The sequence below is a fragment of the Spea bombifrons genome, chromosome 10 (genome assembly GCF_027358695.1).
Source record: "Spea bombifrons isolate aSpeBom1 chromosome 10, aSpeBom1.2.pri, whole genome shotgun sequence".
Lineage (NCBI taxonomy): Eukaryota > Metazoa > Chordata > Amphibia > Anura > Pelobatidae > Spea > Spea bombifrons.
In genome coordinates this window covers 24,343,914-24,362,378 of record NC_071096.1, presented here as the reverse complement: position 1 = coordinate 24,362,378, position 18,465 = coordinate 24,343,914, and the positions used below count along the sequence as shown (strand labels likewise).

Below are 18,465 nucleotides of genomic sequence, written 5' to 3'. Positions count from 1 at the left end.
TCATAGCTGCAAGGGGAAGGAATTAAATTCAAATTGTTGTCCATGATTATGTAATATCCAAGAAGCTTAGGTACACTGATCAGCCATAACATTATGACCACTGACAGGTGAAGTGAATAACACTGATAATGTTGTTGTCATGGCACCTGTCAGTGGGTGGAATATATTAGACAGCAAGTGAACATTTTGTATTCAAAGTTACATCAACTTAGAGCAGGAATCTGAGCGACTTGACAAGGGCTAAATTGTGATGGCTAGACGACTGTGTCAGAGCATCTCCAAAACTACAACTCTTGTTCCCGGTCTGCTGTGGTCAGTACCTATCAAAAGTGGTCCAAGAAAGGACAAGTGGTTAACCAGCGACAGGGTCATGGGCAGCCAACTATAGCTCAAATTGCTGAAAAAGTTAATGCTGGTTCTAATAAAAAGGTGCCAGAACACACAGTGCATCACAGTTTGTGGCATATGACACCCGTCCACTGCTGAAAACACCTAAAATGGGCACATGAGCATAAGAACTGGACCATGGAGAAATGGAAGAAAGTGGCCTGGTCTGATGAGTCATGTTTTCCTTTACATCATGTGGATGGCTGGGTGCGTGTGCTTCTTTACCTGGAGAATACATGGCACCAGAATGCCTCGCAACTTACAGGACTTAAAGGATCTGCTGCTAACATCTTGGTTCCGGATACCACAGCACACCTTAAGAGGTTTAGTGGAATTCAAGCTGGGTCATGGCTTTTTTGGTGGCAAAAGGGGGACCAACACAATATTGGGCAGATGGTCATAATGTTATGGTTGATTGGTGTATGTGTGAGGGTCAGGTGCAGTGATGTACCCTGGCCTAGACAGACTTCAAATAGTGCTAGTTATGAGGAAGAAATGTGATCTTCCCAACCAGCCTATTTATGCTATGGAGGCTGTGCTGGGTCAGCACTGCAAATTGGGCACTGCCCTAGGTCAGGTTTAGGGCAGCCGGAAAGATAATTACATCACTGGTCAGATGTACACATACTTATAATCATATAGTGTATATTCAATTTTATGCAGGACTCTGTGTCTATATGTAAGGCTGCTAGTCACACTAGCGAGGTCTTTGATTGCAACGTGTTGTGCTAACAGTGTGTAGTGTGATACATTTTCTGGCAAAGTAGTAGAGGTAAATACAGGGCAGGAATTTATCAGTGAATGCGTATGTTTAATAATAAATGGCTCTTCTGTTTAAATGTTTCCCTTTGAACGTATTTGTTGTTTTTATTTTGTTGTCACATGTGTTTGTCTTCTAGAGGAAATAGCGTTTTAGTATTTTGTACATGTTAATTGTTTGCAAACAAAGGTTTAACGTTAATTGCCTATTATATTTGCACCATTCATATCCCTGTTACCAGGGGTAGATATGGAAAAAGCTTTCTGCACTGTTGATACCACTGACTTCCTCAAGCTTTGAAATGGACTCTGGCTTCCAAGTATTATAGACTTCATCTACCCTTGCATGCCTACTTTTGCGTATATATATAATATAATTTCTGGAAATGTTGCTGATCTTGTCCAAAGTCTGCATTCATTTAGCATATACATAGAACATTGCAGGGTAGGTTTCTTTTCTGGGGAAGGGGTTTTGCATGTAGGTGTGCACATACGTCCATGTTTCTACAGTTTCCCGTGCAGCTGGAAATGTGAGAAATGTGCCCCCACTTATTGATGCCCTTAGTTGCACGAACATTACCTGTTTCTTTGCTCTTCTTCAAAAGACCTTGGGCAACGATTGCCTCCTGAGCTTAAATGGTGTCGCTGAAATGTAGGATGCATTCAGCGTCACCGGAAACCCACAGCCAGCACGTGCTGTAACTGCTCTGGACAAGCGCCACTGCGGTGTCCTTTAAAAAATAAGCTTGCAAGGTTCTCTCCAGGTACTGAATTTAACCATGCAAGTCAATGGAGCCCAGCTTTATTATCACAATGTGATTAGTAAAAATAATTTAAAGAAAAAAAAAGAAAAAATAGTTTTTAAAAAAATTGATAACCTGTAAAAAGAATTCACCACTGATGTCACCATCAGGGGAAACTTCCAGTTCCAACAAAATGTAAAAAAAATAAATATATTTAATTTAAATTGTTCTACTGATTGTAACAGCGCTGCAGAATCTGCCAGCGCCTTTATAAATAAATGTAATGTAATATATACCGTATTTATCGGCGTATAACACGCACTTTTATATCTAAAAAAATAAGTTTAAACCCTACCTGCGTGTTATACGCCGATAACTTTCTGTGCTGCACGATCTGCAGCCGCGTCTCCCGCACTTCCGGTTACGGCGAGGGTGCGTGTTATACGCCGGTGCATGTAATACGCCGGTAAGTACGGTATATATATATATATATATATATATATTTATATACATACATATATAAAAAAAGGCTTACTTTTATGAGCATGTCCTAAAATTAGCACTTTATCTTCACAAAAATTTTACATGGAAAGAGTTCAAATACTGGCAAGCTAAATGCCCATGGGGTGTATAGTTTAAAATGCATGATTTGATGAGGTAAATCGAATTGGCCGGGTTCAAAGATGTCCCAAAACATGTGGCCTTTTAGTCCCCAAGCAAACCAACACACAAATGCATGAGTGGCATCACTGTACTCAGGAGATGTTGCTGAACACATTGGGATGTTGTGGTGGCAGTGAAATATAATAGGAGTGGTAAATTCATACCGGATGTAAAATGTGTGTGTGGGAAAAAACACAAAGAATTACTATCATAAAATTTGACAAAGACTGGTGTTAGAATTAGTGCATGGAAAGAGTTAAAATACTAGCATTTGAAAGTGTCTACTTTGGAGTGTCTAGTTTTCAAAAATGTATGGTTTGATGGAGTAACTTGCATTGGCCCAGCTTCAAGAATGTCCCAAATAGCAGGAGAAATAGTAAAATCTATTTAGTAGGTTTTTTCATTCCTTTTTTTTTTTCTTGTTTTTTCACTATAACTTGTGTGGGTTCAGTAAATGAAAAAGTAGAAAAGTGCAGCTAAATACGGCACCGCAGAAATGTTAAAGCAGCCCTTGTCACAAAGGGTGCAACACATAAAATCAGCCATTGTCAAAAAGGGGTTAACTTGATGATCATTATCACTAGGGCTGCAACTAACGATTATTTTCATAATCGATTAGTTGGCCGGTTATTTTTTCGATTAATCGGATAAAAAAAAATGAATGTACATTTTTCATTTATTTAAAATAATTTAACAAATTATGTTAAATACAAACAGCAGAATAAAAAAAACTTTGTTAAAATGCATTTCCCAACCAGCCCCCCCAATTTATGCACATTTGAGCCCAGACATGCCATGCTGCCTCCCAGACATGCCATGCTGCCTCCCAGACATGCCACGCTGCCTCCCAGACATGCCACGCTGCCTCTCAGACATGCCACGCTGCCTCCCAGACATGCCACTCTACTCTACCCCCACATATGCCACTCTACTCTACCCCCACATATGCCACTCCACTCTACCCCCACATATGCCACTCCACTCTACCCCCACATATGCCACTCCATCCTCCCAGACATGCCACACTGCCTCCCTGACATGCCACGCTGCCCTCCTCACATATGCCACTCCACTCTACCCCCAGATATGCCACTCCACTCTACCCCCAGATATGCCACTGTAGCCCCAGATATGCCTTATACACCCTGATACACCACTTTGTCCTCCCCAGACATGCCACACTGCCCTCCCCACATATGCCTTATATACCCTATGTGCCTTATACCCCCAGATATGTCACTCCGTCCTTCCCAGATATGCCATATACCCCCCAGATATCTCAAAGTCCCCTCATAGAGTCACAGACCCGTTAATCTTCACTGCCCCCAGGATTTAGACTCCGCTTAGTTTGCCCCCTTTACCTCTAACTGCACCTTAAGTTAACTTTATTAAATTAATTAAATTAACCTTCAGTCCTCATCATTAAATTAACCCTAAACACCCCATTAACCATAACTGCCCCTACATTAACCCTAAATACCCCATTAACCCTAACTACCCCTAAATTAACCCTAAACACCCCATTAACCATAACTGCCCCTAAATTAACCCTAAACACCCCATTAACCACAGCTGCCCCTAAATTAACCCTAAACACCCCATTAACCACAGCTGCCCCTAAATTAACCCTAAACACCCCATTAACCACAGCTGCCCCTAAATTAACCCTAAACACTCCATTAACCACAGCTGCCCCTAAATTAACCCTAAACACCCCATTAACCACAGCTGCCCCTAAATTAACCCCTAAAGAACCCCATCAACCACAGCTGCCCCTAAATTAACCCCTAAAGACCCCATCAACCACAGCATCCCCTAAATTAACCCTAAACACCCCATTAACCACAGCTGACCCTAAATTAACCCCTAAAGACCCCATCAACCACAGCATCCCCTAAATTAACCCTAAACACCCCATTAACCATAGCTGCCCCTAAATTAACCCTAAACACCCCATTAACCATAACTGCCCCTAAATTAACCCCCACCTCCCCTAACTTTCAGCAGCCCAAATATGAATTTTATACTTACAGTTAGATGAGTGTCACAGCCATGTGGTTCTGGGAGAAGTAAGGGGTGGGGCTAGATGTCACAGTGATTACAGGGAGGGACTGGTAAGTAGGAACTGCTGGTGTGAGTCACTGAAACGGATTATATAATGAGGGGTAAAACCCTCATTTTATGACAGATGAAAATAGATTCAACTAATCTATAATGAGATTCGTTGGCAACGATTTTCATTATCGATTATTATGGATTTTATCGATTAGTTGTTGCAGCCCTAATTATCACCTGTTTGGTATAATCGTTTAATCATATTCCTGATTATATGAAAGTGTATCTAGAAGAAGTGATGCTACTTTGAAGGTGTGATTTGATTTAGATTTTTCTTTCGTTCACTGACTTTTGTTATGATAATGATAAAAATAAACTATTAACATTTTTAAAGCATTCTTACTAAAACTTTTGCACAGTACTGTACATAAACTAAATATGGAGACGTTCAAAGTAAAATATATATATATATATATATATATATATATATATATATATATATATAACTCAACAGTAATATATATATTAAACTAAGTGCTGCCAACAGCTCCTCAATGTAGTAGTTCATATACGTACAGCACTGACACTGTTCAAGTGTAGCCCACGCCTTGCAGTGCCTGAGGCATGTGTACCACTCAAACCATAGATGTTATTGCCCTACTTCCCAAATTCTAATGTTGTTTAGGGTTTTATTCATGTTTTCAACAGTAAATGACAATATATAGAAGATTTTTGAGTGCAGGATGTCCCCTAATGGGTTACTAAAAACAAGAACTATTTAGTGAAGAATGTATTTTTTTCTAAGAAGGTAAATGTCCATGTTCAATTCCCTTGACTGAGCCCTTCTGGTTCACTTTTGACATTTTTCTTTAAAACTATTTTTACTGCTTGGTAATAATTTCATGGCTTGCAGGTCTATTTAACTTGAATACTATCTGTGTTTTAAGATCTAGACAGGTTAATGCCAGTGAAAGAGCTGGGTTTTTGCCCAAACAAACAAACTAATCTCAAGTTGCATTTGCACATCCAAATACAAACACTTTCTAGGACTGCGCCAGTAAAAACATAAGGGGATTGCAAGTTGACTTGTAAATTTCCCCAAACATCATTAAAAAAATAGTCATTAAAAAAAACAAAAATAGGGGCCACGAGACACCCTATTAACTAAAAGTGAATAAAATAAAATAATAAGAAAGATGCCAGTGCAAAGGTTAAAAAAAAGCCTATCACGATGGAAGCGGATTGAAGAGTCCTCTATTCAAGTCTATGGACACCATTCAAGGCTATAGAGAATGCGATCCATCTTCCAAATGCTTGGGTCTGTTGGTGCTTGGAAGTATATATATATATATATATATATATATATATATATATATATGTGTGTGTGTGTGTGTGTGTTATACACATTCCAGACAAGCAGTGTCCAATTTTCAATCTGTTGCCATCAAGCGTGGATAGATTAGTCTGATATTTGTTTTTTCAGGTTTTTGACTGGCATCTTTTTATTTTTTCTGTTTTGTGGCAACTCTTTTTTGGGGCCATAGTTTTGTGGATCATAGCTGGATTAGCCCTAAAAAATAAAATGATCGTCATATTTTCCTCCAGGTTGGCAACCTTTGAGTGCTAAGTGATGGGTTGTGATTTTTTGGGCAGGTGAATTCTCTTAAAAGTCTTTAAAATTTAACTTTTTTCACAGTATCCTTGGAAATTCTTTATTTTAAATATAATCTACGGCTTTAATGTGTTTAAAAACTTATAACTTTCAGAAACTTGTAACACCTTATTTTTCCTTTTTAGAAAAATTGTTAATTGTATTTATTGTAAAAGGTATACATCACACATTTATCAAAGCTTCACAGATACTGGAAACAACTCTAGTATAACTTATGTGCTGCTTTCTTAGTCATCAGTATATGTGGGTCTAGCCTTATTAATCTAACAATTGAAGTGTTCCTGCTGGGTATGTGATTAATGGAGCAAACAGAGAACTGTTACTGAATGTACCCAATAATTTGTCCTAATTGGATGTGGGACCATGGCCTTGTTAATGGGATTGCTAAATTAATACTTGACCTGAAAGCCCATTGAAAATCACTGGTCAAACCTCTTAAAAGTATTTCTGATTTCTTTCTTGCTCTTCTGCCTTGTATTTTGAAATCTCCTCTTATCCTTTTTGCTTTTATTAACCTTCTTTTTCTTCATTGTCTCTTCTCACTTTTTGTTCTTAGGTGAACTGTATATAGGAGGTCTCCCAAAGAACATGTACGCAGCTCTGCCTAAACTTGTAGCATCTCGTGATGGTTTTCAGGGCTGTCTAGCCTCTGTAGACCTAAATGGTCGCCTCCCGGACCTCCTGACTGATGCTTTGCATCGAGTTGGCCCTGTGCAAAGGGGCTGTGACGGTAAGAATAGTAAACAGACAAGTTAAGTGAGTGGTGTGTGCCATATGATGTCTGTGAGTTACCGGTATGTGTTTAATTGTATATTAATTGTAATTAATGTAATGTATCTTTCATAGTGATTTTATTGCATAAAGGTTGATAGAATAACAGAAGCAGGCATACATGCCTCTGATACAGTAGCTCACAAAAGTGGGTACACCCCTCACATTTTTGAAAATATGTTATTATATCTTGTCATGTAATAGCACTGAAGAAATAACACTCTGCTACAATATAAAGTAGTGAGTATACAGCCTGTATATCAGTGTAAATTTACTGTCCCCTCAAATAACTCCACACAGCCATTAATGTCTAAACTTTGGCAACAAATTTGGCCCAATTAGCCATTTTCCCTCGCCGGTGTCATGTGAATTGTTAGTGTTACAAGGTCTCAGGTGTGAATGGGGAGCAGGTTCATGAACCAGGTAAACAGGTCGGGTAGGAGCCTAGATGCAGGGGATACAAGGGGTTCTGTCTGTACCCCATGACAAACCACAGGCAGAATACGTTGATATGATCTGTATTGCAGATGTTGGCATGAAAAACAAGTACACTTGGCTTGGGAGCCCACTGGCAGGGCACCCGGCTTGGGAGCCCACTGGCAGGGCACCTGGCTTGGAAGCCCACTGGCAGGGCACTCGGCTTGGGAGCCCACTGGCAGGGCACTCGGATGGAAGCCAGGGACAATTCAGGATAAGGTACACAGAAAGCCAATAACGAGTCAGGATCAGGTACAGGGCCAGAGCAAAACAGTCCTATAACTTCAATGCTAAGGCTCTGACTAAAGGGCTGGGCAGGTTTATATAGGCAGTCTCAATTCAGGTAACAAGGTTCAGCTGCTTGTAATTAGGTCTGGGTACTCCAGAGTGAGAAGGGCGACCACTAGTGGTTGTAAAACAATAATTAGTGTATACTCCAGGCTGCGTAGGGTGGAACCTGATAGCAGCTGTGTTAAATTTGGTGTTATCGCTCTCACACTGTCTCATACTGGTCACTGGAAGTTCAACATGGCACTTCATGGCGAAGAACTCTGAGGATCTGAAAAAAAGAATTGTTGCTCTACATAAAGATGGCCTAGGCTATAAGAAGATTGCCAAGACCCTGAAAGTGAGCTGCAGCACGGTGCAGTGGAGGCTCCTCCATAGGAACACATGCACACATGAACCCCCAAGCGCAAAAGGGAAAAAAATTGCAAAATGTATCAAAAATGCATTTTAATCTAATTAAAGATAGCCTGTCTATCTGCCTATGCCTATCGCGCGTGCTATAGGAAGAAAGGCCTATTTGGCTCAATCGCTGCCGCGCTTGCTAAAACGCCAGCTGAGCAGCCCATTTGAACCCCGTTCACACAGCAAACAGTACATTACGTCGTAAATGTACATTTAATTTTCCAAATTTATATATTGTGAACCCCCATTGGAATTACCCACCAGCCGCCACTGACACAGTGGGCAAGACCATACAGCGGTTTCACAGGACAGGTTCCACTCAGAAGAGGCCTCGCCATGGTCGACCAAAGAAGTTGAGTGCACGTGCTCAGCGTCATATCCAGAGGTTCTCTTTGGGAAATAGGCGTATGAGTGCTGCCAGCATTGCTCCAGAGGGGTGGGGGGTCCAGCCTGTCAGTGCTCTGACCATATACTGCATACTACATCAAATTGGTCTGCATGGCTGTCATCCCAGAAGGGAGCCCCTTCTAAAGATGATGCACAAGAAAGCCTGCAAACAGTTTGCTGAAGACAAGCAGACTAAGAACATGGATTACTGGAACCATGTCCTGTGGTCCGATGAGACCAAGATAAACTTATTTGGTTCAGAAGGTGTCAAGCGTGTGGCGGCAACCAGGTGAGGAGTACAAAGAAAAGTGTGTCTTGCCTACAGTCAAGCATGGTGGTGGGAGTGTCATGGTCTGGGCCTGCATGAGTTCTGCCGGCACTGGGGAGCTACAGTTCATTGAGGGAACCATGAATGCCTACATGTACTGTGACATACTGAAGCACATAGAGGGCTGTTGGACACTTTGCACACATAATAAGGTATACCACATTAGAAGATTTGCAGGAGAAGGCACCATTGATCTTATGGTGTGTATTTGAATTTGGTATACGCACCATGTCCACAGTGTGGATGTGTGTGCATGTTTTACACCTTTCTTGTAGTCAGGGGAAAGTGCCATTTTTTGTGGAATTAAGATTGGGAGGCTGTCTAAAGGAAAGTAGGGGAGGCTGTGGAAAAATTTCCCTGAGTCTGTCATCGGTGTCTAGTTGCTTGAAGTTCTTTAGATATTTTGCATAGAGCTTCTACCTGGGGCTGGTAAGTGACCACCAGAGGCACACGGGTTCCGGTATGATGTTCGTTGTATTTTAGTAATTTTTTCTGGGGATGTTGGTGGCTTTCTGTATCTGGTTGTTAATAATCCTGGCATTGTAGCCCTGGTTCATAAAGTCTCCCCGTTTCTGGAGCTGTTTGTCATGATCTGCTTCCACCCTAAACATACAAAAAACTCTATCATATACAGCCAGGCCATAAGATACAACCGCGTCTGTTCTGATACAGCAGATCATGTATCCCCTCCCTTTGGAGACTGGGCTGCAGGGCAGTATTCCAACATGATAACGACCTCAAACACACCTTCAAGACGACCACTGCCTTGCTAAAAAAGCTGAGGGTAAAGGTAATGGACTGGCCAAGCATGTCTCCAGACCTAAACCCTATTGAGCATCTTTGGGGCATCCTCAAACAGAAGGTGGGGGAGCACAAGGTCTCTAACATCCACCAGCTCCGTGATGTCATCACGGAGGAGTGGAAGAGGACTCCAGTGGCAACCTCTGAAGCTCTGGTGAAGTCCATGCCCAAGAGGGTTAAGGCAGTGCTGGAAAATAATGGTGGCCACACAAAATATTGACACTTTGGGCCCGATGTGGACATTTCCGCTTAGGCGTGTACTCACCTTTGTTGCCAAGGTTTTGACATTAATGCATGTGTGTTGAGTTATTTTGAGGGGACAGCAAATGTACACTGTTATACAGGCTGTACACTCACTACTTTACATTGTAGCAGTTTGTAACTTCTTCAATGTTATCACATATGTGACGGAACCCTCCATCACTGGGCCCACTAGAGAGGCCTGACTGCCAGCCTCCTCCCTATTGACTATGGGCCCTGACTTTATAAAGACTTCTGTGGCTACCCCCAACAGTATATCATCCCATCACTTGCTAAGTGGATTATCTCCGGCAGACAGACAGGATCTGCAACCAGGGAGTGACTGCCATTCTTTTACTTTAATGTTGTATAAGTCAGTCCCCCCCCACACTTCCACAACTACAAACATTTACCCCGGCCAAACCTTGGAACTGATTTCAGCCAGTAATAGATAGTGGAGGTTGGGACTCCTATTGTATTGTTAATCCCGTTACTGCCCCTGTTGTATCCCAATATCTTGTTTTATGTTAATGTGTGTTTTGCTGGCGATATCCAGCCATGTGTGTGAAAAATAAATCAGTCTTCGTTTTGTTTTATACCCTACACTGAGTCTCGGCTAGTGACTGGGAAACTGGGGAAAGAGTGTGTGTCCCAGGCTAAGGGAGCACAAGTCAGCGGAGGTAGTCGGTTTGACTAGCCAGATCCGTGACAACATATAATAAAACGTTTACAAAAATGTGAGGGGTGTACTCACTTTTGTGATATACTGTACATGGATACTCATGATGAGGATTTAGTAGTAATATGTTAAATATAATACTTATATTCATATGGGCAAAGAGCATCTAGCTGCATAGGTCTTACTCTTAGTTGATAATGTTACAGGAGCAGAGCAGGATACAGGTAGCAACAGGCAAAAGAGTAGTCATTACACGGAGCCAAGGTCAGGAGTAGGAAAGGACAGGATAATCAAAACAAGCCAGGTCAAATGCAGGAGATAGACAGGAATATTAAAAACAAGCCAAGGTCAAAAGCCAAAATCACAAAGTAAGAAATTTAATAAGCACAGCCGACACGCACAAGGCATCACAGGCACTAATCAAGTGCAACCGTCAGGTTTAAATAGACATACTAATTGTATTTCCCGCCCCACATGAAACGGAGGCTTGGAACGCATAAGTGTGGTCCCTATAGGAGGCCACGTGGTGGCGCGCGTGTATACAGAGCCACCAGGAAACCTGCCAGCGGCTACAGATGTCGAGGGACTTCAGTAGAACGGCGGTTCGGGCAGACAGAAGGTAAGTACCCCATAGTTACAGTTCTGCTCTGTTCTGTCATCGTCCGCTGCTATGTCAGGACGCTGTTATGTGGCTGCACAACCCTAGATGCCCACCGGGAGAGTGCTGTCGCCCTGCACCAGGCCCTGTCCAACTCTTCTAACTCCTGAACACAATCTTTGGGCACTCTGGGTCTTTACAGTCATCTGTATGGACTCAGTCCCTGACAGGCATAAATATATTTTCCTCCGAAAAGTAATTATCCTATTTAATATATGGGAATGTGTTATTGACCTTTGAAGCAGCTGCCTGACAATGAACCCTGTAAGCCTATGTAAAATTGCAGTCTAAATAATTTTTCTAAAATGTGGGTCCAGCATCCATTATAACATAAAAGCTTATAAGCTTATTGTGTGCAATTATTCCCAAGTCCTTTTCGTTCAATGATTTCCATAACATTTTACACACATGGATATCATTATATTATATATCCCTCTTAACTCGTTGGGTGGAAAACAAGAATTGCTTACTTCTGGAAAAAGAAAAATAGCTAATTAAAATAATGAAATAAAAGGTGCAGAATTCGATAACACTTGTGAACCATTTTTTCAGGAATGCAACAAGAAACCACAACTTCACAACTTATCTGTGCCTTATTTGCCCCCCACACACATGTAAACACACTTACACAAATTAGACAGACTCATACTCACTAAAACCAACGTACACATTCAGTGTAACACACACTTCATCTCACTCACTTACACATGCATGCTCACACACAAACACCTACACATACATGCTTACACACACACGCACACTCCTACACATCCATGCTCATATACACAATTACACATCCATGCTCACACACATAATTACACATCCATGCTCACACACAAGTACACATACATGATTACACACCCATTTTGACACACAAAATTACACATCCATGCTGACACATCCCTCCAGCAGCTTTAACTCCGGCTGCTCATGCCCACTGTGGGGGCAGCCTCTGTCTCCCAGTGCTGGCTCAAAATAGTTTAGAAAGGGCCCTTCCGACCTGGATTGGTGCGGTTCAGGTTGGAGTGGCCCTGTGTAAACTATTTTTTACCAGTATTGGGAGTCGCAAGGTCGCACCGGGCCTTCTAGAGGCACAGGCCCCATCACAGCTGCAACCTGTAGTCATGCCAGTGTATTTATTAATACTCTCAACCCAGAGCAAAAAATAATAATTTGGGCATTTAAAGACACTCTTTGGATTAGTTTGTGTAACATTTAGGGAGGTCCACAGACAGGCTGTTAGAGGTCTGTTAAATAAACCGTTTGCAAATTCACTGGTGACAATTTACATGTAAAGTCGTGAAGAATAACCCTCAACTGACATACATTTGTCTGAAGGAGAGTTAAGTGTATGCCAGTTGATGCAAGTTAAAAAAAGAAAGACGTCATGGATAGTTACCAACATTTGGTAAAACTGGCAAAAAGGGTAGAAAAAACCCTCTGTCATGAAGGGAATGATATTTGCACCTAGTTGTCTGAAATCACTCTTAACCCCTTAAGGTCCATGGTTATATAACAATGTATTCCCAAAAGAACCAGAGCAAATTATATAATGTTTCTGTCACATAACTGGGTCCATACAGACGACTGTAATGACCCAGAGCGCCCAAAGATGGAGTTCAGGAGTCCAGGGTGCAGTAGCGGAGTGGGACAGGGCCTACTGCAGTGCGACTGCACTCACCCGGGCGATGAGGACCTAGGGTTGTGCAGCCATATACCAGCGCCCTGACATAGCAGCGGATGTTGTCCAGAACAATACAAAGTGATATCCTGCAGGCACCCTGGAGCAGGCATGAGACATAGCACTAGAATCATGTGCAGGATGCTGCAGGCTGGGAGTATGGAAGCTAAGCAGAGGAACAGCAGAACATAGCAAGCAAGGGGGACAGAACAAGCAAGGGACAGGGAGACCAAGCAATAAACATAACCAGACAATACAAACATGGTACAGGACACAAGAAAGGACATGGAACAAGTACAGGACACAAGAAAGGACATGGAACAAGGCAAGGAACACATAGTAAGGAGCCAAGATCCTCAGACACTTCTCCTTTAAGCAAGGATAGCAAATCTTAACGGGGACATGGGGAGAGGAGAGAGATCCTCAGATGATTCAGGGAAAAGAGGGCAAAGGTACATAAGAGACAGACAAACATGAAAACAGGACTAGCCTAGGACTATGTGATAACAATTGGAGATTCCGTCATATCATATGGCCATAGTATGCTTAGCCCACCACTACGCCAAAGTACTCCAATATTCGGTGGGTCCTAGCACTAAACCCTCCCTACTGAATAACTAAAGCTGAAACTAAACATTGAACCTAAACACAGAACCAAGAAGGACATACCTTTAGACTGCATAACAAATAGGTGGGGCTGAAGCAAAGAGCAGAACTAGAATCAAAGAATCAGAAGCACAGAACAGAGCACAAGGAAATCCAGGAACGGATTGTAGCAAAAAAGGGAAAACCAGCCGCAGACTGGATGGGGCATGACAGTTTCTTTCAGTAGAGCTTTCTTTTAAAATATTTTTTTTTCTTTAAACCATCATTTATGATCATAGTATAAAAATAATAACAAGACATAAGAAGATAATAAAGACACAATTTTCATGGTTTAACGGATGAAAAGCCAGTGCAAATGAAAAAAAAATATTACATTTATCCCGATTTTTGAGAACACCTCCTATGGCTGGTATTTTCATCTATTTTGGTATTTACAAGACCTAAATATGAATGGTGTGTATCACTGTTTCCAAAGTAGTTTTTTTTAAAATGTGATATGCTGGGAGTTGGGCACCAATAGTGGCTGTAAAATGCAAACGTGTCGAAAAAGCATATATATTTTTTTTAAAGTTGTCATCCCGAACTGTTTTACTAGGGACATTTAAACACTTTTTATTTTAACATTCTGAGTCTCGGATGACAGGAAGCACAATCTGAAGCATGTACCAAGTCGGGGTACAGTTCGCCCCGTCACAAGCACCTTTTCACATTTCTTGCACGTATCAGGATAAATATAAGGATTTATTTTTTTCATGTACACAAAGTTCCTCTCCTGGGATTTAGGACAATTTTTGTGTCTCTCCTTCCCAGTTTTGAGGGCTATTGTGTTTTAAGCATCTCAGAACTAACTAGCGCGCAAATAACAAGTTAGTGAATAGATTTAGAGATTACATTAGGGGTTACGGGAATAAAAAATAGGATACAGGAATAGCATAGCCAGGTAGAGCTGGGGTCCTGTTAGTGGATGGTGAAAATGTTTGGTACGGTAGTGTATAGTGTTAGCCATATGGTTGATCGACACTGGCTATTGGTGATTGAGACCTAAAGGGTCAATAATCATTTATCATATAGCATTTTATAAGGTATATATATATATATATATATATATATATATATATATATACATATATATGTGTATATAGATATAAATATACAGTATTTTACAAAAGTGAGTACTATAATGTAAAGTAGTGAGTGTACAGCCTGTATAACAGAGTAACTTTGCTGTCCCCTCAAAGTAACTCAACACACAGCCATTAATGACCTTGGCAACAAAAGTAAGTACACCCTTGGGGAGGGGAAATGGCTAAAAGGGCCCAATTTGGACATTTCCACTTAGGGGTGTACTTACTTTTGTTGCCAAGGTCATTAATGGCTGTGTGTTGAGTTATTTTGAGGGGACAGCAAATTTACACTGTTGTACAGGCTGTACACTCACTACTTTACATTGTAGCAGAGTGTCATTTCTGCAGTGTTGTCACATGAAAACATAATAAAATATTTACAAAAATGTGAGGGTGTACACACTGAAAGAGAGGGGGTAGTTCATGTCTTGCTATACAACAAAGACATGCTGCACAGAGATAACTGGGATGAATATAGAATGTAATGCTGTCCTAGTGAAAAACAGTTGCAAACACCTATATGGCAATATACAATTATTCTTTGTATAACCTCTGACCCTGTGTTCCTAAGACCGAAACAGACAGGATCAGCTAAACTTAAAGTCCACTAGTGCTCTCTTCACTGTGGGTTAAGTTGTCACCTTGTCAGTTTCCAAAAGGTCACACCGGTCTGCTATGTTTCTTTATGGACGCCAAGATTATTTGTTCTTTTGCTAAGAAGGTGTTTATGTTAATAGAATATGTTTTGTTTTATTATGTAATGTTTGCTTTTAGTAAAACATGAATTAGAGTATTACTGGTCTTCTCCTCAAGTGGTTATTAAATGTGATATGTATAAGTTAGGTGTATAATAAACAGTCCTAGTTAGCACTGGGATTAGCATTTTCGATATTGAGTTTTTGCTTAGCCTTTTTCTTCCATTCCTCCCAGACATATGCTAGTAATGGTTGAGTGGGTGTGTATTGTCTTAGTGCCAATTCATGTATTCTGCTAGATTCCACAAAAGTGAAGACCTCTTCCATACCCGGAATTTGTTCTGAATTCCAATACCTTGGGATCAGAGAGGCCATGGCCACCAGAACGTGGGTTGCTATTATTTTGTTGATTTTGCCAATTATTTTGGGGATTAGTTTAAGGATTGCTATTTTTGGTGATACATTTAAAAAAATGGTATCAATAATTGTAAGTAATATTTTAATTTTTTTGACATAGAGGTATGTATTTATTTATTAACGGGCATTGCCACTTGATATGGGACATAGTCCCCCTGCGGCCGCAGCCTCTCCAACACCTGTCATCAGCGTCCACAAACATGTTAGATGTCCTTGCTGTCCCATCTATATAACACTGTGTAATGGTTTTCCCAGTGTGTGGAACAACATGTTGTGCTTTTTAGGGCATTAATGCACTATACCATTTGCTTAGTTCTAAGTTAATGCCAAGCTCTTCCTCCCATTTCCTCATATACTCCAACTTGGTGTTGGGAAACATGGATAATAATTCATGGCAGAAAGATATGGTACCCCTTGAGGATGAATTCTTGTATTTATGTTCCAGTGGTTTAAGTGAAAGATTGTTCGATTTTTGATCTAATTGTTGTACCTTAAATATTTCCTGAAGTTTGTTTATAATTTTGTTATATTCTAATTGTACACCATCTGGAACAGGATATTTTTGTTTAAATTTTGGGAATGACAAAAGTTCCCCATTAGGGAAGAAAGATTGCAGTCCAAATTTTTCCAATAATTTATTTCCTTGAAGCAGTCAGGATTAAATTTGTTAAATAAGTCTAAGGACATAATTTTGGAGAAAGTTCTAGTAGAGGATATATTTTTAGTCATCCAAGCTTTTAGTGATATTTTTGTTGACGTATGTAGTTTTGCGTATTGTCTGGGAGTGATGGTAGGGAACCAAGGCAGATCCGTGATTTCTACATCCAAATGGAATAAAAAGTGATTTAAGGGTGATGCACTACATAATTTAATGGAACACATCTTCATGAAAAGAAAAAAGCAACAATTTGAAATTGAGAGACATTGTGTTGTTTATTTTGAAAACAGGTTAATTTAAATAACTGGTCAATAGAAACATCAAAATATATGGCTGTGTTTTACAACTGAAATGCGGTTGATTTCAGGCTGTTTTGTGGTTACCATAAATAATGCTCTCATTTACTCTCTAGGTCCTAGCACCACATGCTCAGAGGAATCGTGTGGTAATCTTGGAGTGTGTCTCCAGCAGTGGGATGGTTTCACATGTGACTGCACCATGACCTCATATGGTGGTCCTATCTGCAATGACCGTAAGTCGATCACATTGTTTTTTTACATTCAGATACATATTTGCATTTATTAACACCCAACTCTGACACTTCCTCACACCTGTTTTTACCTGTCTCCCTGCTCATAAATGCCTATGTATAACCCATTTACACTCAGTTGTCCTGATTCCTGTAGTACTTCTTAAAATTATTTTAACAAACACATCTTTGTCAAATTTATGAAAACGTTTTAATGCATTTATTGTCCATCTGTCTGCAAATGAACATATGTAGCAAATGTTAGGGAGCATTAAGGTTAAACAAAGCACTTTGATTTTCATTGCTCTCTACATTTGCTTCATGCGTTTTGTCCTACGAGTAAGGTACGAAGGAGTAAAAGCTGTGATACCTTCATCCGAGTTATTATTTCTGTTTGTTGTATACTGACCAGCAGATTCTCCAATCTTCTTATACCCCTTAGTCCGGTAAGTAATCCTGATTATTTAATGTACACCATGAGGTTAATAGCAAACCAAGTATGTATATATGCACATGTCTATATTAACTAATCTATTGAAAGCCAAAACAGGTACTCAAGAATTTCAGCAAATAACTTAAAGCATGAAGAAATCTCTGATTATTTCACAGAATGTATAAAAAAAATTAGTTGGACTCATGCACTCTACTCCAATAATATATTTATGTCGAGTACTGTCCTAGACCTGTCCCAGGGCAGTGCTCCTTCACCTACATCCACAGCCAGCATCCATTTTACTGAATGCTGAGACATGACATTATATACCGCCACTTTGTTCTGAAGGACATGCAGCACTGGGTATAGTGGGCTCGAAAGGCTGTATACAGTCTTCCATAGAGTAAATGGACCAGTTGGGAAGATTCCTTGTAACTGTTGCATGATACAGCAGCATACCAGGAGCCTGATTACGCAGATGGTAAATCTGTCCCAGGTTATAGGGAACCTAACTTGTAGATCAGACTTGGACTTGGTTGACCTCGCCCAGAATACACTGTATACTCAGTGCAACTACTGAATTAACAAACTAGGACTAACTGACACGTTAGGTAAAGAGAGTCTTCCTCCCAAGCTTACAATCTAGAGGGTTGGTCACCTTTTATTTTTATTTTGAATGTTGCTTCTGCTATTAGTGAGAATTACATAACATACAATTCCAACACATGACTTTTTAAAAATACACTACACTACTTCCTAACAGAGTGTATACATAAACAAGAAAACTACAATATCAACTTCCTTATTGGTGATAACTAGGAAGATACTTGAAAATCATCTAGAACCTCTCTCACTCGACTGGAAAATATATAGTAGTGCTATACTTTAGTAATATACTGTAATTCAAAGCACTAGAGAAACAAAATGAGAAAAGTAAATATATTGCAGCAACCTTCATACACTATTTATAAATGTATAAAGCAATTACAAAAAGTAAAAATCAATAGAGTCT

General features: G+C 40.3%; 1 protein-coding gene across 7 annotated transcripts in view; it reads left to right on the top strand.

Annotated features, from left to right (window-relative positions):
- NRXN2 (neurexin 2) overlaps nt 1–18,465 on the top strand; it is a 200,491-nt gene that overhangs the window by 79,840 nt on the left and 102,186 nt on the right. For all 7 annotated transcript variants that reach the window (XM_053449718.1, XM_053449719.1, XM_053449717.1 and 4 more), the window contains 2 exons: nt 6,836–7,009; nt 16,904–17,023. In XM_053449718.1, coding sequence (XP_053305693.1) covers nt 6,836–7,009; nt 16,904–17,023 — 294 coding nt within the window. The remainder of the gene's footprint in view (nt 1–6,835; nt 7,010–16,903; nt 17,024–18,465) is intronic.